The following is a 24017-nucleotide window of genomic DNA, read 5'->3' on the forward strand; positions in this document are numbered from 1 at the left end:
CCTTAAGTATTTAACTGTAGTGAAGCTAAATGGAGTTTCCACGTTCAAGTGCAATCTACCTTCAAATACCAGTTGTGGGGGGAGTAGCAGTCCTGCCTGAGGGTTTCCCAGAAGCAGCTGGCTGGCCACTGTAACAGAATCGTAGAAATGCAGAGTCCAACCCCCTACAATGCAGGAATCTCAGTATCTATGACAGAAAAAGGAAATAAAAATTCTGGATTAGATAAACTCTTATTCTAAATAAAACAAAAAAAATTCCTTCCAGTAGCACCTTAAAGACCAACCAAGTTAGTTCTTGGTATGAGCTTTCGTGTGCATGCTTCAGGTATACACTTCAGGTATACACTTCAGGTATCTGAAGAAGTGTGCATTCAGATACCAGGTATCTGAAGAAGTGTGCATGCACACGAAAGCTCATACCAAGAACTAACTTAGTTGGTCTTTAAGGTGCTACTGGAGCTACCTATCTGTAACTTATTCTAAATAGTTATGCATCCTCTCCTATTGATTCACTCCAGCCGTATCATAATCAAAACTCACTTTGCGGAGCATTTAAACATTTAAACTTGTCCTCACTGTACCAAAAACTGCTACATTTTGGCACCTACAGTATTTTCTTCCCCTGGAAGAGCAAGGCACAGGTTTGTTTAAACCTAGCTTTTCCTTAACCAAATGCTGAATTTGTGCAATTGCGCTTTTTATCCACATTCTCTGATCGGTTTTGAGATATTTTTTGCATCTGGGGTGGGGTGGAATAGGTGGGACTCCAATAAGGGAATGTAAATTGGATTTTGCTTTGAGCTAAAATTAGTAGATTAAATTGTGAGGGGGGAGTGGGGGGAAGGACACACATTTGCATGAAATTTGCATATGCTGATTTAAATGTATAGCTGTAAATTTAGAAATGTAGAAAGCACGTCAAAGTGCAAGTAGATAAATAGGTACCACTCCAGCAGGAAGGTAAACGGCGTTTCCGTGCGCTGCTCTGGTTCGACAGAAGCGGCTTAGTCCTGCTGGCTACATACCCGGAAGCTGTACGCTGGCTCCCTCGGCCAATAAAGCAAGATGAGCGCCGCAACCCCAGAATCGGCCACGACTGGACCTAATGGTCAGAGGTCCCTTTACCTTTACCTAAATTTAGAATAGCTGAAAGAAGTGCAGTCCATCTCACCACGGTGGCGAAGGCTATGACCAAGTTCCCTGCATGCGCCACAACTTCAACGCCCCTCATGTCTCCCTTCATAGGACTCTTTGTCTTTAAGATAGACTTAGGGCTTTCCCCTTCAAATACTCTATTTAATAAACAGAGAACTGTCCTTTGACAGGTGTTTAAATGGACTGTCACCTGCAAAAAGTAGGTTGCCTTTCTATGAATAGACAAGCATAATGGTAGAAATCCATCACTGAGAAATGTAAAAAAGGACTATAGATCGAATAATGGAGCATAATCATGGGCAGAGTTGATTAAAGAAGCACATTCACACAGTAAGATGTTTTGCATCAAACTGGAATGAAGATACTGTAGGATATTTTATTTAAGCACTCAACAATCTGAGCAACGTTTTGCCATGCGTTTAAGGACCAGGAAACGGTTGTTTCATGCTTTCTGTTCCTCCGTATTGACCTAATATCAGAAACATATCTGTTTGCGATGGAGAGGTAAAATCGTCTTCTTTTTTAGCAATACCACGATGCTGATAAATTAAGGTAGTTATAAAACGGGTGGCTTTTGAACCACAAGATGTGTTGCTGTGTCACACAGTGGTGAGATCGCAACAGTGTTCACCGATTTGCAAAGGTCGAAATCCAAAACTGATATATGAACGCTAGGATTTCATAATGTTGTTTGATGCCCCCTCCCTGGCAGGAAGCTGTGCAATCTATTTCTTTCCATTCATCCCTTACATTTGCAAACCACCTTTCTTCCAAAGGGCAAAAATCAGCATGTGTAATTCTCCTCTTCTTCTCTCACTTTCTCCCTCACGACAACCCTGAGAGGTAGGTTTCTGCTGCTGTACCATCAAATGGAAAATGGTGTACTATTTTAGAGCATACCTCAGTACAATTCCTAACCTCTCATTCCTTCCTCTTGCCTCAAAGACTTTTGCTTACAGGTGTGATGTATATGTCAGAGGAGAGAGGGGGGAAAAATCAATGTTCGACATATTTACAAATGTAAATACATGTGGGGTTTTTCTTTTTGTATATTCCTTGTAATAGAGCATGCCATTATCAAAGTGAAGTTTCCCGTCATCAAGACCGGGCACAAAGCAGCACACACCGACAATTTCCTTGTGTTTAAAAGTGGGGCTCCGCCGTCCGAAAACATTCTTGTAAAACTGCGAGGACAAATTAAGTCCTCCACTCCTGTCCTAATGTGTTTCGTATTTAGGTGATTTAACTCTAGGAAATACAGTTTGCTGTTAACGGCGTGTGGGGCTGGTCATTTTTCTTGCTTTGAAGCCAAGAAAACCTGTGGATATTTCATTAAAAACGCCGAGCCTTCAACAAGAAATATGTCTGTTGTATTTAAAGTCATAACAGTTGTTTTTTTTAAAAAAAGATCTGCCGTACTTCCCGAGGTAGCAGGAGTTTTCGTAACAGCCTTTACCAAAACCAAGCAGGCAGGATGCGATGAAAAATAGCGACTGGGAGCAGGGGGCACACAAACCATTTGTCCCTTTTTCTCAGCCTGGCAGCAGACGGGAGAGTCTTGCTCACCTCTAAATAGCGATGTCAGAGGTGGAACATGTGCTCTTCTGCTGAACTTCAGTCCTCGTCATCTGAGAGACAGTCATCTTTCCCAGACCCACCCAGAGATGATGGAGGCTTTTTACAACGCCTTGTTGTTGTTTTTTAAAAAAGTCATTTGAAGTGTTTTAGCTGACCTCCTATCACATTTAGTTCCTGCCCTAGATGGTGAGCCCAGAAATGTGGGTGAGCACTAGCAGGAGGGAACGTCATTTGTTCTTGGCAGGGGCTTCCTCACTCATACGAACCGCCTGACTCCGAGGAACGTGACGGGCGAGTGTGCCGGATAAACTTTGCCGCATACCACTGTAACTAAACTATGACTTATAAGTGTACGGCGCGCAACTGAAAGAGGATTAGCGGCTGCTTTTATGAGAAACGCCAAATGTGCAGGTGGAAAGAGGCAAGACGTCCTTGGTGAGACGCACAAGGCTCTGGGTGCCCATTGCTGTGTTTTCCACAAGCACCGATGAAAAATGTGCCAATATTTCCTTCCAAGCTGGGGTGGGAAGAAGAAGAGTCGTGGCCGCTCCATACAGCTGTTTCATCGTAGCTGGCTGCTGCAATATATTCTTGACACCGTAATAGCGCAGGGTGGCTCAGTTGGTTAGAGCATGGTGCTGATGATGCCAAGGTTGCAGGTTCAGTCCCCGTAATATACAGTGGTACCTTGGTTCTCAAACGCCTTGGTACTCAAAAAACTTGGAACCTAAACACTGCAAACCCGGAAGTGTTCTGGTTTGCAAACGTCTTTTGGAAGCCGAACGTGCTCCGTTTTGAGTGCCACACTTCCGTTTTGAGTGTTACGCTGAGGTCTGTTTTTGCTATTTATTTTGCGTTTTTGTGACTTTGTGGAACCCAGTTCAGCTACTGTATGACCGCAATACAGTGGACCCTCAGGTAATATAACTTTCGGGTTGCGAATGGGGCAAACCCGGAAGTGTATTCTTCAGGGTTTCGCCGTGCGCGCATGTGCAGAAGCGTGCTGCGCATGTAGAAGCAGCACATCTGCTTACGAAATTTCCAGGGTGCGCACGGACCCCTGGAATGAATCAAATTCGTATCCGGAGGGTCCACTGTACATTGTTTATTGCTTTCATTTTATGGATCAATGGTCTCGTTAGAGAGTAAAATTCATGTTAAATTGCCGTTCTAGGGGTAGTTTATTTAAAAAGTCTGGAACGGATTAATCCATTTTGTATTATTTTCTATGGGAAAGCACACCTTGGCTTTGGAATGCTTTGGTTTTGGAATGGACCTCTGGGGTGGATTAAGTTTGAGAACCAAAGTACCACTGTACTTTTTATACAGTCATACCTCGGGTTAGAGACGCTTCAGGTTGCGTTTTCTTGGGTTACGGACCGCCGAAACCCGGAAGTACTGGAACGGGTTACTTCAAGGATTCGGTGGTCGTGCATGCGCAGACGCACTGAATCGCGCTTTACGCATGCACAGACGCACAGCTGCAGGTTGCAAACACTGCGGGTTGCACGGATCATGTTCGCAACCTGAGCATCCACTGTATACACTTTTGACCCCAGCCCCCCACAGTTATAAACTCATGGTGGTATGGATCACATAGAGACAGGGCCAAGGCACCATCTAACTCAGAAAAGGGGCTTACCGGAGTCTGAAGAATAGCCAAATGCCTTGCTATTTAATAGTGACATTAACAACAACAACAACATGAATGGGTGAGATTCACACCACCCATACTGGCTCTCTAGTGTAGGGCTGGAGAACATGGATGGAGCTCTCTAGCTCTTCTTAGACTACAATTCCCATCATTCCTGATCATTGGCCATGCTGGCTGAGGCTAATGGGAGCTGGGAGTCCAATATCACCTGGTGCCCCATCACTATCATGTAACTTCCTAAATTATAATCTGTTACTGGAACCTGGGATAGCTCTGTAGGTAGAGCATGAGACTTCATTACAGGGTTGTGGGTTTGAGCTCCACAAGGGGCAAATGATTACTGCATTGCAAAGGGTTGGACTAGATTACTCTCGGGGTCCCTTTCCAATTCTATTATTCTAATAAAAATGATGTGTCGTTTACATACCGTGAGGAATAAAGAGAGAGGCAACTTGATTGCAGTATGCTAGGGGCTGTGCGATGGATCTTGGAACGTTTCTGTTTAAATAGAAATAATTTGACGGCAATTATTTGAGGCAATTACGGAGCAATCCGAACCCCTGATCTGTGCTGCTGGAGAATGTTTGGCTCTGGCAGAGGTCTTCTTCCGCTGTGCGCTGCCATGCCTCACAAAGAGCTCTGCTTTCCTGCTAAACCTGCCAGAAGCAGAGCAAATACTTGTTGTTTAGTCGTTTAGTCGTGTCCGCCTCTTTGTGACCCCCTGGACCAGAGCACGCCAGGCACTCCTGTCCTCCACTGCCTCCCGCAGTTTGGTCAGACTCATGTTTGTAGCTTCGAGAACACTGTCCCACCATCTCATCCTCTGATGTCCCCTTCTTCTTATGTCCTCCATCTTTCCCAACATCAGGGTCTTTTCCAGGGAGTCTTCTCTTCTCACGAGGTGGCCAAAGTCTTGGAGCCTCAGCTTCAGGACCTGTCCTTCCAGTGAGCACTCAGGGCTGATTTCCTTCAGAATGGAGAGGTTTGATCTTCTTGCAGTCCATGGGACTCTCAAGAGTCTCCTCCAGCACCAGAATTCAAAAGCATCAATTCTTTGGTGATCAGCCTTCTTTATGGTCCAGCTCTCACTTCCGTACATCACTACTGGGGGAAAAGGGTAAAGGATGTCAATCAGGTCAACCAAAGGCCTGGCGCCGAAAGGTGTGTGATGAAGGTGCCAGGCGAGCTTCCCTGGGGAGAGCATTCCACAGATGGGGAGCCACTGCAGAGAAGGCCCCGTTCTCGTCTTGCCACCCTCCGGGTCTCTCGAGGAGGAGGCACAGGAAGGACTCAGGGCTGATTTCCTTCACAATGGAGAGGTTTGATCTTCTTGCAGTCCATGGGATTCTCAAGAGTCTCCTCCAGCACCAGAATTCAAAAGCAAGAGCCAATACTACCAAGCATTAGTGCCAAGTGCATTCACAAGGTTTCAAAACGGGCCGTCACGGAGGCAGAATGGGAAAAGGTGATAAATCGGCTTCATCCAAAGCCACCTGTTTCCTCATGGGGGGCCTGAACTGGGTTTTCTCTGCTGCACCCAGGGCCAGATTTAGGTTTGATGAAGCCCTAAGCTCCTGAAGGTAATGGGGCTCTTTCTATGTCCAGCTGTCCTTTGTCAACAACAAATTGTCGCTGTTTGGTTGTGTTGAATATACGCTATATGGACATTTATGGACCTAATGGGTATCTAAAGCCGTTTGCACATAACAAAGTAAGTATTTTATCAAAGGAATTGTTGAACTGAAATACAATTAAGGAGACGTATATTAATAGTGATTAATTAAGAAGGAGTATATTAATAGTGAAATAATTATTAAGCTCTAACTTAAAATGATTTTTTTATTCGTAACAAACTTAATAATGCAAACACATTGGCATTTGGCAATAACAAAAGTTCCTTTAGAAACACAATTTACAAACACTAATAACCTAGTCTCTAGAAACTTACAATAACATGAAATAATAATAGGTGTCAATATATGATGCAAACTACTAATAATTACTAGTAATAATAACTAATAATTATAAATAGCAGGATGTAGGCACCCTATATATAGAAATGAGCAAACCAGTGATATTTTAGGGAGCAGGCTAGCAGACAGGGCCCAAGACTTGCATCACAGGAGCCTACACAACACAAAACACTGTTGCTGTATGTAGGCTTTATTTTATTCGTTTTTTATCTTATATTTTGGAAATGTACATCCGGGTGTTCTTTTCCTTTAAATATTTTCGGGGGTCCCCAAGAGAGCGGGGCCCTAAGCTACCTGCACCAGTTTGTCGCTTCCACGGCCGGGAATTGGCGGTTTTCTGCTTCCGCCCCAAGAGGCACCAACTAGCAGGGTTGTGGGTACACCATTGAATCTGCCGCGTTGCGCCAGCCGAGTCTCAGCTTGGTTTGCTTTGCACTGGGCCAGTAAATCGCTTAGCAGCCTCACACACAGATGTTTAGAGATGTTTGGGCCTTCAGCTGGCTCCTTCATTACTGGCTCCCATGAGAAATTTAAAAACATTCCTTTTTTTACCCATGCATTTGATAGCTGTTCCTGACACACTCGGGGCAACTGTTTTAAGAATGTCTATATCTGCTTTGAGAATATATATATATATATATATATATATATATATATATGTATGTATGTATAGTTATTGATGTGTTTGCTGCTCCAGGAGGAAGATACATACAGTGGTACCTTGGTTTCAGAACAGCTTAATTTATGAACAACTTGGATTAAGAATGCTGCAAATCCGGAAGTAGGTGTTTTGGTTTGTGAACTTTGCCTTGGAAGCAGAACATGTTCCACTTCCTGCTGAGTGTCCCTCGCCGCTATGGGAAAGCACGCCTTGGTTTAAGAACGCTTTGGTTTAAGATAAGAACGGACTTCCGGAACGGATTAAGTTCGTAAACCAAGGTACCGCTGTATAAATAAACCAAGTTCTGCTGCTCCAGAGAAGCGGACACGGAGCAATGGATCCAAACTACAAGAAAGAAGATTCCACCTCAACATTAGGAAGAACTTCCTGACAGTAAGAGCTGTTTGACAGTGGAATTTGCTGCCCAGGAGTGTGGTGGAGTCTCCTTCTTTGGAGGTCTTTAAGCAGAGGCTTGTCAGGAGTGCTCTGATGGTGTTTCCTGCTTGGCAGGGGGTTGGACTCGATGGCCCTTGGGGTCTCTTCCAACTCTATGATTCTAAGTTAAGGGACTATGCTGAAATGGCGAAATTGACTGGAAAGCTTAGAAATCAAGATGACAAGAAATTTTAAAAAGAATGGGAAATGCTGATTATCTATTTGCAAAAGTATTGTAAACAGGTTAATACACTGGATTTTTAAAAATCACTTGCAATTTTAGAAATACTGTAGTAAAGGAAATCTGAGGCAAAAATAATAATAATTTGGAGTAGAAATGATATGCAGTTAAAAAGAAAATTTAAGGAACCAGGGGTGAGGCGAGGAGGGAAGTCACAGGGTTCAGAGAACCCCATTCTATGGATTTGACACTGATTTTGTGTACAACTTTCTCTGTTTGTGGTTGGTATTGTATTTTTTGTTGTTGAAAACCTAATAAAAATATTATTAAAAAGAAGATTTAAATAAATAAGCCCTATGATTAAAGGCTTACATGGATTAGATAATTAATTAAATAATAAGCAAGCCTGTTCCTAGTATTTAGGAGGAGTAATAATAATAATTTATATCCCACCCATCTGGCTGGGTTTCCCTAGCCTCTCTGGGCGGCTTACAACATATAAAACGCAACAAAGCATCAAACATTAAAGAAACAAGATATCCTATACAAGCAACATAGAAACCAATAAATCAGCAACAATAAACAGTTTGTAGTTATAACCCAAATCAAAGTAACCACCAACCCCAGCTGAACATTTAACCGACCCCAAAACTGACAAAAAAATGAAACAAGAGGAACCAAAATTAGGGAGGAAAAACCCTGCTGTACTTCTAGGGAATTCTGCCATAGAATCCTAAAAGGATAAAAGAAATAGGTGACATTTCTGTGTCCCCGTTACTAATTTTAGGCAAAGGAAAGGCAGCCACCAGAAGCTATTTATAACAAAGCAAGTGAGAAGTGAGTGAGGAGATGTGAAAAGTGCCTAACAGGTGCAAGGCGAGTGCGCATGACTTCTGCGCATTGGCTGAACTGTGCGCCCCTTGTGCTCTGGAGAGATATTTGTGCTTTTCCACCAGGCTGGGGAGGGGAAGGGGGGGGGGAGGAAAGGGGAGAGGCCATTGCTGCAGTGCTGTATAAATTACAGGCACACACGCCTTTTTTTCCTGAATGAAATAGCTGGGCAGAGCAGAGCACAGGATTTAAGGCAGGAGGCCTCCAGTGCTTTTCCTCCGTTCGTTTTCTACATTCCCGCCTCAAGAAGAAGGAAAAAAAAATCAGGAAGAAGATGAAGTACATCATAGGAATAGGAGGGTAGGTTGTTGCTGAATCCCTCGTTGCGTTTTGTACTTCTGCATGCTCCGGGATCCGAAATGCGCCAATGTGCTTTACGCCTTGGACAAAAGCCAAGTTTGTAAACAGAAGTTAGGCTCAGGAATTCCATGAAAACCTCAGGCTCTGTTATAATAATAATAATAATTTTAAAAAATGTAGTTTGGACAGATGTAGTGATGTTTTCAAAAGTATTACCCGTTCTTTCTCACTGTTTATGTATGAAATAATGAGATGAGGAGTCAACTAACCGTGGCCTAAAAATGGGATATGGAAGCCTAAAAGAGGGAATCTTGAATAGCCAATTAAAAGGCATCGCTTTTATTCTACTATTTCATAAAACCCCAAAGCATCGCTTTTAATAATGGGAGATGTAATAATGTAATGGGGTGGGGAGGAGAGAGAAGGCGCCTGGTGTAACCTGCAGAAAAAGAAAACTATCGAAAGAATTCCTGTTGCAATGCGCGGAATGAAATTGCGGGGAGACATCTGTCCATGTCCTTCCCTAAATTTGCTTTCGTGTGAGTATTTTGGATAGATCTGGAGCCTGGCCGAGACACTGAGATATTAATTCCCACCCCCACCACCTCCATTAATAGGGAACAATCCAGGCAGTGGCTGCAACCCTAATACTTTCGTTAACAGCATTTAGAAAACCTTACAGAGCAAGAATAGTAATGATATGCACTGCCCTATGCCAATAACCTTATTACAGTGCATGATTGAGAAGTACCGGGAAAAGGGTGGGTGGAGTTTGGGAATCCAAAGGGTATACAAATATAATTTGCTTGGTTTTTATATTTTTGTTAGTTGTATGGAAACTGGGAAAACCGTGGAAGGGAAATTTTGGTCGACTTTAGGAAAAAGGTTTAAGAATAATTAATGAGGTATAAGTATTGATGTGTAAATTTGGATAAGTTAAAATTGGTTTTTTAATCAAATAGAAATAAGGTGTGCAAAAATATAAATTGAGGAAATGGAAGAAAGAAGAAAAGTAAAATAACAGCAGGTTAGAACAAATTATTAAGTTAAAGTGGAGGAATAAGTTAAGGACTTGCTGAACTGACAATTTAAATTGGAATACAAGAAGGGGAGGTGTGAGGAGGTCTGAGAAATAAGGTAAAAGAAAATACGTAATTGAAACTTTATGTGTTTTTAATTGTTGCTAAGTTTTGAATTTTTTGTATTTTTGTGTTGTTTTTATTTTGTTTACTTTTTATTTTTGTTTTTGATTTTTATATGTATGCTGAAAATACCAATAAATATTCATTAAAAAAAAAAGAGAAGTACCGCTTTGTATTAATTGGGGTGCTTTCAGCCAACACGAGTTTTGAGGTTGCTAAAGCCTATGGGATGTAGGAGGCCCCACATTCAAATCCCCTCCACTCTGGCAAACCTTAAGAATCCCAGAATTGCAGATTTGGACGGGACCTAGAGGGTCATTCAGTCCAACCCGCTACAATGCCACAGCTGCCAACTTTTCCCCTTTTTTAAGGGAAATTCCCTTATTCCGAATAGGATTCCTCGCAAGAAAAGGGAAACGTTGACAGCTATGTACAATGCAGGAATCTCAACCCACAGCCCTGGCAGGGCTGTTGCAAGGACAAAAACAGTGGGAGTGGGAGATGAGATATAAAATATCATGATTATTATCTTAATGGATTTACACAAGGTGCTTCCAGGAAGTATTTTCATCTGAAGGTGTGTTGCGACAGGTGCTTGCTTTCCTAATTTACCAGATTCCCCCCAGAAAGGATAAAATCGGGACTGAATTAGGGATGCAGCCTGGCATTTTGAAATAATAATGGGGAGGGGGAGGACGAACTTGCAGGCAGGAAGGTGCACCAATTCCACAATAAATGTCAAAATGTGGATTATTGGGGGGGGGATGTACTTTTTTTTTAAAAAGCACAGGCATTTCCTTCTGTTTCAAAGCCAAAAATGCTTTCAGAGCCTGCAAGATCCCCTTTGCCCAACCATAGGTTGAGCTTCCTTAAACCCATTATTACTGTGCAATGCCTATTAGATGCTATTAATAATAATAATAATATACCACCCTATACCCAGAGGTCTCAGGGCAATTCACGGAAAAGATCAACATAAAAACCGCAATATATATAATTAATAATAATAATAATAATAATAATAATAATAATAATAATATACTGCCCTATACCCGGAGGTCTAAGGGCGGTTCACGGAAAAGATCAACCTAAAAACTACAATATAAATAATCAAAATAAAAACAGCAACCCAATAACATGCTATATATTTTATAGCATGGTATTACTTCAATTTGAGTTCACAGCATTAATTTTAGGAGGGTGGGCAAAAAATAAAATAAAGAGCAGCCATGAGTCGCTTGCCTCCGGGATCTTACAAAAGGGTTGTTGTTTTTTTAGGGAGGGTAGCAAACCCACCGCCAGATCTTAAGTTATTATAATTTATTATAATAATAAATTCTTGTTGTTATGGGAGCTCCAGACGAGAATCCAAACATCACTTCTATTACTGCTTTAATTAAACAGTTCTATCCGGTTCTATCCAGATAGTATCTTTTTTACTTTCTTCATCTCCTTGTTGTTGTCATATATTCCTTTCTTTGCGATCTCTGATAATCTTCACAGGCAGGTTAAGAACAGAAGCTTGTCTTTCTAAATGGAATTGAAGTGTTTAGCTTTAATGTTGTTTTTTCAAACAAACAAACACATATTTGATGCGATTTCGGCACGTATCTCGTTCTGATTTCATAGCAGGAACGTCTGAGGTCGTCTTATACACGGAACGTTGCAAATAATTATCTCTTAATTTGGGGCTCAAAAAATAGGGGTTCGTCTTATGCACGGGGGCGTCTTATACACGGAAAAATACGATATATGCACATCTACATTGTGTATTTAAAGTGCACAAAGAAAACGGGGGACTATGCTCAAAGGCTTCCTATGCGCGTTGAATTTGCATCCTTGCTCTGTTAACCATTCTCACATTATCCCCACCCCAATTCTGCTTCATGTTTTCTTAATCTAGGGTGACCAATGGTGGCAAAACCACTTTGACCAAACGACTTACCCAAGCGCTCCCAAACTGTTGCGTTGTCCATCAAGATGACTTCTTCAAGGTAAGCATCACACCCTCTTTGCTTTAATGTTGATTTTTTCAAACAAACAAAGACGTATTTGATGTGATTTAATGCATAGTGCAACAACTAAAACTGGTAAGCATTGCTCTGTCGTTGCAAAAAAACCCAACTTGTCCGGGGAGGGCATTAAAACCTTAAAGGCATAGATGCTCATTATTTTTGGTCCGGGCCACAATTTTAGGGCTCGTATATACTGTATTTTTCCCGTGTATTATTTCCCCCCCCCAAAGTTCAAAATTGGGGGTCGTATTATACACGGAATGTTGCAATTAATTATTTCTTATTTTGGGCTCAAAAAATATACACGGGAAAATATGATATATGCACATTCACACCGTGCATGGCTCTCCCCCACAAAGAAAACTGGGAACTAGCTTGTGATCGGCAAGGATAACAGGGAGAAGGAAACTACAATTCCCACGATTCCTTGCAGGGGAACAGTCCCCTTAACTGCATGGTATGGAAGTGACTGCCTGCAGCGCAGTTCTTAACTGTGTCTACTCAGAAGCAAGTTATGCTGAATCCAAGGGTGATTCCTTCTCAAATAGGTTAGGATCATAGCCATTTGTACTGTTTTTACTCCAGGTTGGATAACCTGGGATAGCAATTGCACCCTTGTTTTGGGGATAACTGCAGACGCAGGTTAAAATCCCCCACTTCTCCCATACCCATTGAAAATACAGTTGCACCTTGGAAGCTGAGCAGAATCCGTTCCGGAAGTCCGTTCCACTTCCGGAATGTTCGGAAACCGAACCGCGGCTTCTGATTGGCTGCAGGAAGCTCCTGCGGCCAATCAGAAGGCCCGCCGGTTCGGGTTCCGAAAGAACGTTCGCAAACCGGAACAATCACTTCCTGGTTTGCGGCGTTTGGGAACCAAAACGTCTGAGTCCCAGGGCGTTCGGAATCCAAGCTACGACTGTATTCCATTCATTCTAATCTTTCTATTGTGAATATATTGTAGTGGTTCAAATGCGTTACCTGGCGATGGGCTGGTCCGTGGGATATGCTACCAACAGTGGTTTTCCATTTTTTAAACTGTCTAGGACGGTTGCCATACATTGAAAGTACATAAAGGTGTGTCCCCCCACCCCAATTAATCCTGGTCACTGAAGATTGTTGAGAGTGCTGGAACCTGAAGGGTAGAAATGTAGATCTGCAAGGAGTAAACTGCAATACCCGCGATTCTTGTATAGCGTGAAGGTGTCTTTCTAGAAACTCCTCGTGTCGCAAAGTTGTGTTCTTGGGGGCATGGATTCGCACTCGGGTCACGTGGGGCCAGACAGGCAGATTGGGGCTCCCCGCCACGCTGTGTGAATTGGGGGGGCGGGTTGAACTGTAGAATACACCCAGATATTCCATATGATTGATAGCAATGAGCCAGGGCTGGATAGGGATAGGTTCAGGGAAAATAGCAGCCACAGAATCGCAGAATTGTAGGGTCACCTACAAGTGTCTCCATCTTGTCCAACTCTCTGCAATGCAGGAATAACAGATCTTCTCGCTGAGGGGACCACACACCCCAGTTTTGCCCAAACGCCTAAACCAATATTGCACATTTTAATTAGTTGCTACCTGCCAGCTATATATATATGTTATAATTTTGCATTGAAAATAATATATGTGTGTATATAGATATAGATAGATAGATATAGATAGATAGATGATAGATAGATAGATAGATGATGATATAGATAGATAGATAGATAGATAGATAGATAGATGATAGATAGATAGATAGATAGATAGATAGATAGATGATAGATAGATAGATAGATAGATAGATAGATAGATAGATAGATAGATAGACACACACATATATATTAATAAATTTTATTTTCAATGCAAAAATATAAAAAAAATTACAAACATTGAAACCAAAATAATACTATACAAAGAAGAAAGAAAAACAGAACACACAAAAAAGAAAAAGCACACATCTACAAATAAAACCATATCTCCGGTCTAATCTAGTCATTACATACATATACATATATTGACTTCCTTCCTTTGCTCTAAGACCTCAAAATTTTTACTCTTACTAAATTCTTGTGTCTAATGTAGATTACGTCTATCTTTATACTTTTTTACACCATTTTTCTTTTTCTTTAACCCTGCAAAGCATCATTCATTACATACGGATATGCTTACTCCAGAACAATGTTTTTTTCATATACTCTTTAGCACATCCCCATTCTTTTAATAATTTCTGGTCCGGTTGTCCCCTTACGAATGCTGTGAGTCTTGCCAGATTTATATATTCACAAAATTTAATTTGCCATTCTTTCATTGATTGATTTTTTCTCCCTTTCCAATTCTTTGCTATAAGCATCCTGGCAGCTGCCGTAGCATAAAGGAATACTTTCCTCTGATTGTCAGGAATATCGTTTGTGATTATACCTAAAAGGCATGCCTCCGGTTTTTCACCTGCCAGCTATATAAACCGAGTACCCTCCGGGTATCTACACATGTATACGGACAAACAGGCATATGCTTTGATTTAAAAAACAGCAGAACTGATTTTCTGTTGCAGCTGTTCTCTTGTATATTGTGCAAGATTTCATCTTGCGTCACAAAATATTTGATTCTGAAGAGCAGGACAGCATTGGAACTTTAAGTGACCCCAGAAGACAGTTCTCCCCTCCGCAGAAAATTAGTTTAACACCCCACCCCAAATTAGCCATTGTAGCTAATTAAAAGAAATATACTTTTTTGGGGGGGAGTCCCCCTTCCACCACCAGAGAAATGCACTTTATGCCCTCTGTAGCCTTATTTTTTTCCCTTTCGGGAAAGCCATAACTCATTGGTAGAGCAATTTGCGGCATATCCCTGCCTGAAATCCTGGAGACTGCACTGAGCTAGGAACACGGATATATGTTCCTGAGCATGCCTAATCTAAGCAAGTTACATTAAGCCCAAATCATTTGTGTTGTTAAGTTGTGGGTCAACATATCAGACGACACAGCGATTCTTCAAACAGCTCTTGTTTATTCACAGGCCAGGACAGAACTGAACTGAAGGGTTCAGTCAGCCTGCTTATATAGAGCTCCAGTACAACGCAACTGTAACAACTTTCTAAAACTATCCAATCACTGAACGTCACTTTCGATCCCTTATTTGCATATCTACAATATCCCCCTGCTGGCCCAGGGTGAGAACTTCAGTACATAACGTGTGTTGTCATTTCCTTTAACCAAAATTATTACTGCTCCTTAGAAATGCCCTTCCAGCATTCCTTTAATTTTGTAGAACTTGAATTGCAGTTACACACACACACACACACACACACACACACACACTACTCAGCTGTTAATAAATACAATTTTCACCTGTGTACTTCTTTGGGGGTGTTGTTTTATTTCAAAAATGTAGCTCAACCTGGCAAAATTAATTTGCTACAGAGTTTAGAAAATCTCCCCCCATCTTTCCCACTTCCTCTCCACACCGCATGTACCACATGATTCCCAAGTTTTCCCCCAGAATGCCAGTTCAGATATGCAAGAACGAGCCGTTTCATGTCTGGAGATCACATGTGTGTACCTTACCTGGTGCATATAGGACACTGACACATGTTTGTGTGCACAGGTCACTGCACATGTATGTGTGGCCGGTGCAATACGGCAGGAGTGGAGAACATTTGACCTCCTTAGATGTTCTTAGGCAGACACCCCCAACCTGCAGCCCTCCAGATGTTTTGGCCTACAACTCCCATGATCCCTAGCCAACAGGACCAGTGGTCAGGGGTGATGGGAACTGTAGTCCCAAACATCTGGAGGGCCGAAGGTTTAGGGTGCCTGTTCTTAGGCTACAACTCCCACCAGCCTTGACTCTTGGCCATGCTGTCTGCCGTTGGCTGGAGATGCTAAACATCTGGAGTGCCCATATGGAGAATGAAACTTATGGATTACGCAGAATTGGACAAAATGACTGGGGAAATTAGATACCAAAAAGACCACAAATTCATCGAGGACTGGGGAAAGTTTACGGATTATCTGGAAAATAGATGTGATGTACAGACAACGTTAGTCGGTTTTAAAGAGGCTTTGTGATTGTTAAAGATGTACTGTAAAAGAAAAACAGAAGTTACTATTAACTGGCAATACAAGACATGAAAAATGCGTAATGAATAAGAAATATGGATGATTGGTGGAGGAGCTGGCGGAAGTTCAAAAATTGTAAAATACGAGAATAAGATTGTGTTGAATAATTTGTAAAAGAAAATTTAATAAAAATTATATAAAAAAAACAAACATCTGGAGTGCCCAAGGTTCTCCACCCCTGAATCAGCGCAAAATGGGGCACTGCCCCTCCAACCACAATCAGCCCTTATCTATCGGCTTTCTTACTTACCTGATATTCAGCAGGTGACCCCAGGTGTCTTCGTGTTGGTCACCACAAACGGGGAAAAATAGCAAAAAATGGAGATCAGCTAGCTTGGGACTCGGGTGGATCGGTGGGGCTGGGGGTTGTGTTGGTATTGTCGTTTGTGCTGCAGCACAGCTGTTTTTGCTAAGTCAGCACCTTTGCCTCCGTTGTGTGTGTGTGTGTGTGTATGTGTGTATTTTGCAGTAGTGTCCAGGTTGTGATCGGATCGTAGATAAAACTGATCACCCTGCCTTTGCAGCAATGTTTTATTGGTCACTATATTTCAGCCACAAGATCAGATACAAGTCGGGGAAGACGGATTTAAACAATGGGATGGTAAGAGCGGTGTTCGCTGTAGGATGCAGTAATGTATATTTTCCTAAGTATATATATTTTATTTTTATCACTATAATATTATTAAATAAAGACTTAACAGTAAAATCTGCACCATTCTATAAATACACCTTTAATTTACACACTTTCACACTCTTGAGTTTTTCGTCTTTATTTCTTTACTGACTTTTCTGCGTGTCTGTGTACATATATATATATTTCCCACCTAGTGCTGGCTTCCTTGGATATGGATGCGATGGTGAGCACTGTTCATGCATGGATTGAGAATCCCGTGAAGTTTGCCCGATCCCATGGAGTGAGTGTTTCCTGTGAATCAAAGCAGCCCAGTTCTGATGATACGCATATACTGATTGTTGAAGGTTTCCTGCTTTACAACTACAGGTAATAATAATAATAATAATAATAATAATAATAATAATAATTTATACCCCGCCCATTTGGCTGAGTCTCCCCAATCAAATGTTAAAAACAGTACAGCATTAAATACTAAAAACTTCCCTAAACAGGGCTACCTTCAAATGTCTTTTAAAGATAGGATAACGGCTTATTTCCTTCACATCTGAAGGGAGGGCGTTCCACAGGGCGGGCGCCACTACTGAGAAGGCCCTCTGTCTGGTTCCCTGTAACCTCACTTCTCGCAATGAGGGAACCGCCAGAAGGCCCTCGGAGCTGGACCTCCGTGTCCGGGCTGAACGATGGGGGTGGAGACGCTTCTTCAGGTATACAGGACCGAGGCCATTTAGGGCTTTCAAGGTCAGCACCAACACTTTGAATTGGGCTCGGAAACGTACTGGGAGCCAATGCAGATCTCTCAGGACTGGTGTTATGTGGTTCCGGAGGCCACTCCTAGTCCCCAGTCTAGCTGCCGCATTCTCAATTAATTGCAGTTTCTGGGTCACCTTCAAAGGTAGCCCCACCTTTGCTTTTTTTGCTTTTTTGTAGTAAAAAAAAGGTAAAGGTAAAGGACCCCTGACAGTTAAGTCCAGTCGCAAACGACTCTGGGGTTGTGGCGCTCATCTCACTTTACAGACCGAGGAAGCCAGCCTTTGTCCGCAGACAGTTTTTCCGGGTCATGTGGCCAGCATGACTAAGCCGCTTCTGGCGAACCAGAGCAGTGCACGGAAATGCCGTTTACCTTCCCGCCAGAGTGGTACCTATTTATCTACTTGCACTTTGATGTGCTTTTGAACTGCTAGGTTGGCAGGAGCAGGGACCGAGCAACAGGAGCTCACTCCGTCGCGGGGATTCGAACCACCAACCTTCCGATCGGCAAGCCCTAGGCTCAGTGGTTTAGACCACAGCGCCACCAGCGTCCACTTTAAAGTATGCAGTTGGTTGCTGCCTGTCTTATTGACCCCTGGTGCTGGGCTTTGGATAAGAGTGTCATCTGCAAACATATCACCCGCTCTCTGTATAACACTTGATTGTCTCTGCCAGTCAATAATAATAATAATAATAATAATAATAATAATAATTTATTATTTATACCCTGCCCATCTGGCTGGGCCTCCCCAGCCACTCTAGGTCCCTGTTGCAAGAGACCCTAGAAATCGTTGCTGGTGATTATGATGATTTTATTATTTATTAAATTTCAGCACCACCACCCGAAGATCGCAGGGTGGTTTACAATATGAAAACGCAAAAATACACAACATAATAACAAATGAAAACAATAACCCCTGCCCTACCCACAATATTATTATTCACCACAAACAACAGTATGACTTTATGCACCCATGCGGTTTAGGAAAGATCATTTCTCAAGTAATTTTGAACCTTAATTTTTCTCACCTGCAGGCCACTGATTGACTTGTTCGACAAACGCTATTATCTAGCAGTCCCATACAGTGAATGCAAGTGGAGGAGGAGGTAAGAACGGGTCCTCGACTTTAATATTGTGATGCTGAAATTTCATGTCGTAGTCACCTCATTCCTATGACATAATTGCAAGTTGCAGAATTGGAGAACCTCTGAGCTCCACGTCAGGCTAAAAGATTCCTGCATTGCAGAGGATTGGACGAGATAACCCTCTCATGGTCCTTTCCATCTCTGATTCTATGATTCAGTCACACTTCTCTGAATTTTGCAGTTCAGTTCTCCAGATTTTTGTACTGTATACAAAAATACATGTGCTAGGGCAAATAATACACACAAAAAACCCACATTACATTAAGGGAAATCGTCTTGCAAAATTGTATAGGTTAGACGTAAAGGTAAAGGGACCCCTGACCATTAGGTCCAGTCGTGACCGACTCTGGGGTTGCGGTGCTCATCTTGCTTTATTGGCCGAGGGAGCTGGCGTACAGCTTCCGGGTCATGTGGCCAGCAAGACTAAGCCGCTTCTGGCGAACCAGAGCAGCGCACGGAAACGCCGTTTACCTTCCTGCCAGAGCGGTACCTATTTATCTACTTGCACTCTGACGTGCTTTCAAACTGCTAGGTGGGCAGGAGCAGGGACCGAGCAATGGGAACTCACCCCGTCGTTGCGGGGATTCGAACCGCCAACCTTCTGATCGGCAAGTCCTAGGCTCTGTGGTTTAACCCACAGCGCCACCCGCATCCCTCGGGTTAGACATAACTGCATAGAAAAATATGTAGATTAGAAGAAATCAACACTAAAATGCTGGCAAATTTTCATGAGGGCTTTTAAAAAATAAAATTGAAACTGATTGATGAGGACAACTGAAGACTGGGGGGAAATGAGAAATTGAGAGAAACCATCTAACCCTAGTAGTTGCATATGGCACAGAAGTGCTTACCAACACTGCTGTACACACCAGATGTGGGAATTCAGTTGTTGTTTAGTCCATTAGTCATGTCCGACTCTTTGAGGCCCCAGCTGTGGGCCGGTCCATCGTCCCACAAACCATGTGGGGGGCCGGACTATATATTTTGGGGGGAATGAACGAATTCCTATACCCCACAAATAATCCAGAGATGCATTTTAAATAAAACGACACATTCTACTCATGTAAAAACATGCTGATTCCCGGACCGTCTGCGGGCCGGATTGAGAAGGCAATTGGGCCGGATCCGGCCCACGGGCCTTAGGTTGCCTACCCCTCGTATAGATTAACAAATTCCTTTTCTGTTTGCAGTACACGTAAATACACAGTACCGGACCCACCTGGTCTCTTCGATGGCCACGTATGGCCCATGTATCTTAAGCACAGGAAGGAAATGGAGGCGAACGAAGTGGATGTTGGTAAGAGACAATTTGGAGTGTTGTGCAAGTGTTCGCATGTGATAATTTTTTAAAAGATGTGATGTGCTTAGAGCAGGGCTTTCCAATCCTCTCACATTGGTGGCACCATTTTTAAGACATGCATTGTTTCGCGACAAAGTACCGTATTTTTGCTCCACAAGACTCACTTTTTCCCTCCTAAAAAGTAAGGGGAAATGTGTGTGCATCTTATGGAGCAAATGCAGGCTGTGCAGCTATCCCAGAAGCCAGAACAGCAAGAGGGATTGCTGCTTTCACTGCGCGGTGATCCCTCTTGCTGTTCTGGCTTTTGAGATTCAGAATATTTTCCCCCTTGTTTTCCTCCTTCAAAAACTAGGTGCGTCTTGTGGTCTGGTGCGTCTTATAGAGCGAAAAACACGGTGATTCAGTTTTACTAGCAAACCAGAGGTCAAACTAACCCCTTTCCAGCCCTGGGAGTAGCACAGGGGGCGTTCGCGCGACATACCTACACGCTGCGGCCGACACACTAAATATGCTGCGGCGCACAGTTTGGAAAGCCTTGGGTGGCCCTCCCATTGTTCCTAAACATCCCGTCAACCCCAGAAATGGTCAACGGTCAAGTCTTAATGGGAGTTGTAGTCCAACATGGGGCTTATCCACACCTCCACTTTCCCCTGGGAAAACCCGTGCTTTAGTGCTGAATCGGAACAAAAGGCAGCCGGTTTTCCCATGGATTGCTTTTTGTTCCAATTTAGCATGGAAGAGAGTGCTTTCTGAGGGGGGGGGGAGTGGCTGGGGAAAAGCAAAACCGCTCAGATCCATGCCTAGAAAATGCAGTGTAAGTGGAGAACTACCCCGGGGCAATGTTTTCTAGTCAGAACTGTGTACAGCCCATCTGGAGGGCTAGAGGTTTCCCACTCCTGAGCTAGGTGATGAAATTATTTCTTTTAGTTTTGCTCAATCGTCTCTTCAGTTTATATCCTGCCCTTCTTCCCAAAGGCATTTTGAACGCACCAGTAATATTGTTAAAAAATAGTTAAACAATCAAATTCTCTCAGCCAATAATTTCAGGGTTGCTTATTTTGTATGCTTGCTAATATAATAATAATAAATAATAATAATTACTTATTTATACCCCGCCCATCTGGCTGGGTTTCCCCAGCCACTCTGGGCGGCTTCCAACAGAACACTAAAATACAATAACCTATTAAACATTAAAAGCTTCCCTGAACAGGGCTGCCTTCAGATGTCTTCTAAAAGTCTGGTAGTTGTTTATCTCTTTGACATCTGGTGGGAGGGCGTTCCACAGGGTGGGTGCCACCACCGAGAAGGCCCTCTGCCTGGTTCCCTGTAACTTGGCTTCTTGTAGCGAGGGAACCGCCAGAAGGCCCTCGGCCTTAATTAATTTATTTTTTAAGTTTGATTATAGATAATAAAATCACCTCTATCTCCTTTGTCACCTTGTGAGGGTGAACCAACCAGATCGTACTTTGAATAAGTAAATATCTTTTCCCACAATACCGCACTGTTGAGCCGTCCTTTTATAAGCACTTGAGCCGGCTCCAGATCTGCAGGGATCCTTCTCCCTCATTGAGTCTACCTCCTCACTCAAATTACCGCCTACTTGCTGCCAAAAATCCACTGAGCCAACAGGGCAGTGGTGTGTTCAGCTCCTCTTTATTTTGGCAAGAGCGAGAGTCTGGTGAATAAGCAAGTAAGCCTCACTGGATTCAATGGATCATACTCACTTGCTTGGCAAGATTGCAGTATTATACATTTTGCGAGCCTGACTCTAGCGGGTTAGATCTCTTAAGGTAAAGGTAAAGGGACCCCTGACCATTAGGTCCAGTCGTGACCGACTCTGGGGTTGCGGCGCTCATCTCGCTTTGTTGGCCGAGGGAGCCGGCATACAGCTTCCGGGTCATGTGGCCAGCAGGACTAAGCCGCTTCTGGCAAACCAGAGCAGCGCACGGAAACGCCGTTTACCTTCCCGCCGGAGTGGTACCTATTTATCTACTTGTATTTGGACGTGCTTTTGAACTGCTAGGTTGGCAGGAGCAGGGACCGAGCAGCGGGAGCTCACCCCGTCATTGCGGGGATTCGAACCGCCGACCTTCTGATCGGCAAGTCTTCGGCTCTGTGGTTTAACCCCGTGTCCATGCAAAACTGTCGTGTTGATTTATTTACTGGCATCCCTGCCTGTGAAATTCACAACTGCCTGTTCTTCTTTTCAGTTTATCTGGATGGGCTGAAGTCCAGAGACGATCTTTACATGGAAGTCTTTAAAGAAATACAGAACAAGCTTTTGAATCACTCATAGGTGAATATACTCCTGGATGAAAGGGGAGGAGGTTATTTTCTGCCTTGCTCTTTATATCTTCCTCATAATACTTTGGGTATTAATTGCCTGTTGTTTGCTTTTCAGGATCTGTGGGAAGCTGAAAGATCTATGTACAAATCTGATGTAAATACTATTTTGGATATTTACTGAAACATGTTAAGCGAACATGCCTTCCTTGGCACTGCCCTTTGGAAAATAACTTTATGTATATAATTGAAAAAATAAGGTAGTTCATTTACAACTCAACCACGGGCAGTTGTTGTTTTTTATGTACTTATTTTATATTCCATCGGCTTAAACGTGTATGTTTTAAAAACACATTTTTATAATGGAAGTCTGTAAAATACCACTGGTTTTACGTCTGCGGCTTTGTGTCAGTAATAAGCTTCTGTTTAACTGCTTGTGCAAGAACACACGGCATACTCAATAAAGAAACATTTGAACGTTTGGTCTCTCGTTTTGCTTTACGGAACGTCATCAGGGCTGGACAAAAATTCAGAGAAGGCTACCAGATCTCTAGGGAGGGACAACAATTGTCTAAAATCTTAGAGAGCCGCAGTGTAGTCAAACCTGAGCAAAACAACCCACCTTTGTTCCTTTAAAAAAAAATATTCGGTTTTACAAATAATATATAGAATTATAACAATACAATACAAAATACAAACCCATATTTAGAGATTTTTCCAAATCTCTGGACTTCTCACCTTCCCTTCCATGGCTTCTATTGCCATCCTCTTCAACAGCATATTATTTCATAATCCATGTTTTATGTCTCTCCATTTTGTCCATAATATTTGCTACATTACAAGTGTTATTGCGATCCTGCTAGTGTTTTCATCTACTTACAGTGGTCCCTTGGATAAGTTATACAATTTTTTTGAAGCTTTGGTCTTCTTGGTTTCCTGAGCTTTCCGTTTCAGCATAGTCCAACAGCTTAATTTGTCATTTCTCTCTGGTAGGGTCTTTATCTTATTTCCATCTCTGGGCTAGCAGCATCCACAATCCACCTTCGTTCCTATTTGCATCAGTATTCAGAACTAGGAGGACTGGAACCTTATTTTAAGGGTGAGTTCAGTAGCACCTGCTTTGGCTGCAAAAGGACCTGGGTTCCAGTTTAAAGGATGAAGTACCAGGTTATGGAGAAAGCCTTCTCTCCCTGAGACCCTGGTGGCGCTGTGGGTTAAACCACAGAGCCTAGGACTTGCTGATTAGAAGGTCGGCGGTTCGAATCCCCGCAATGACAGGGTGAGCTCCCGTTGCTCAGTCCCTGCTCCTGCCAACCTAGCAGTTTGAAAGCACGTCAAAGTGCAAGTAGATAAATAGGTACCGCTCCGGCGGGTAGGTAAACGGCGTTTCCGTGCGCTGCTCTGGTTCGCCAGAAGCGGCTTAGTCCTGCTGGCCACATGACCCGGAAGCTGTATGCCGGCTCCCTCGGCCAATAAAGCGAGATGAGCGCCGCTACCCCAGAGTCGGTCACGACTGGACCTAATGGTCAGGAGTCCCTTTACATTTTGTATAGTTTTATTATGTTTTTATATATGTTGGAAGCCGCCGAGAGTGGTTGGGGCAACCCAGTAAGATGGGGAGGGCATAAATAAAAATATATATATTATTATGGAGTAGGACGTTCCTATTTTCAGAAATATTGGAGTGTATGCTCTCCTGATTGATGGTACACACTGGTGCTGGGGGGTTCCCCCCCCCTTGGTGGAATGAGTAGCAAATAGCAAGACAATTGCGTGTTCTTAAGGAAGTAGCACGGGGGGCTGAGTCACAGCACTCAGCAGGGAA

At 42.9% G+C, this 24017-nt stretch overlaps 1 protein-coding gene across 1 annotated transcript; it reads left to right on the top strand.

Annotated features, from left to right (window-relative positions):
- The first annotated feature begins 8650 nt into the window (after positions 1-8650).
- Positions 8651-22674, top strand: NMRK2 (nicotinamide riboside kinase 2). Its single transcript, XM_081895939.1, has 8 exons — positions 8651-8828; positions 11874-11964; positions 16635-16683; positions 16911-17082; positions 18499-18570; positions 19800-19906; positions 22120-22205; positions 22311-22674. The coding sequence occupies exons 1-7, from the start codon at positions 8803-8805 to the stop codon at positions 22203-22205; spliced, it is 603 nt and encodes a 200-aa protein (XP_081752065.1). The 5' UTR covers positions 8651-8802; the 3' UTR covers positions 22311-22674.
- The last annotated feature ends 1343 nt before the right edge of the window (positions 22675-24017 follow it).

The sequence above is a fragment of the Podarcis melisellensis genome (assembly GCF_964234715.1).
Source record: "Podarcis melisellensis genome assembly, chromosome: 18".
NCBI lineage: Eukaryota > Metazoa > Chordata > Lepidosauria > Squamata > Lacertidae > Podarcis > Podarcis melisellensis.

What these genes read in the sequence shown, in the direction of transcription:
- NMRK2 (XM_081895939.1), top strand. Translation starts at nt 8,803, where the DNA reads ATGAAGTACATCATAGGAATAGGAGG. An exon ending in TACATCATAGGAATAGGAGG is followed by an intron (nt 8,829 to 11,873) that starts GTAGGTTGTTGC and finishes TTCTTAATCTAG; the next exon opens with GGTGACCAATGGTGGCAAAA. An exon ending in GGCGAACGAAGTGGATGTTG is followed by an intron (nt 19,907 to 22,119) that starts GTAAGAGACAAT and finishes TCTTCTTTTCAG; the next exon opens with TTTATCTGGATGGGCTGAAG.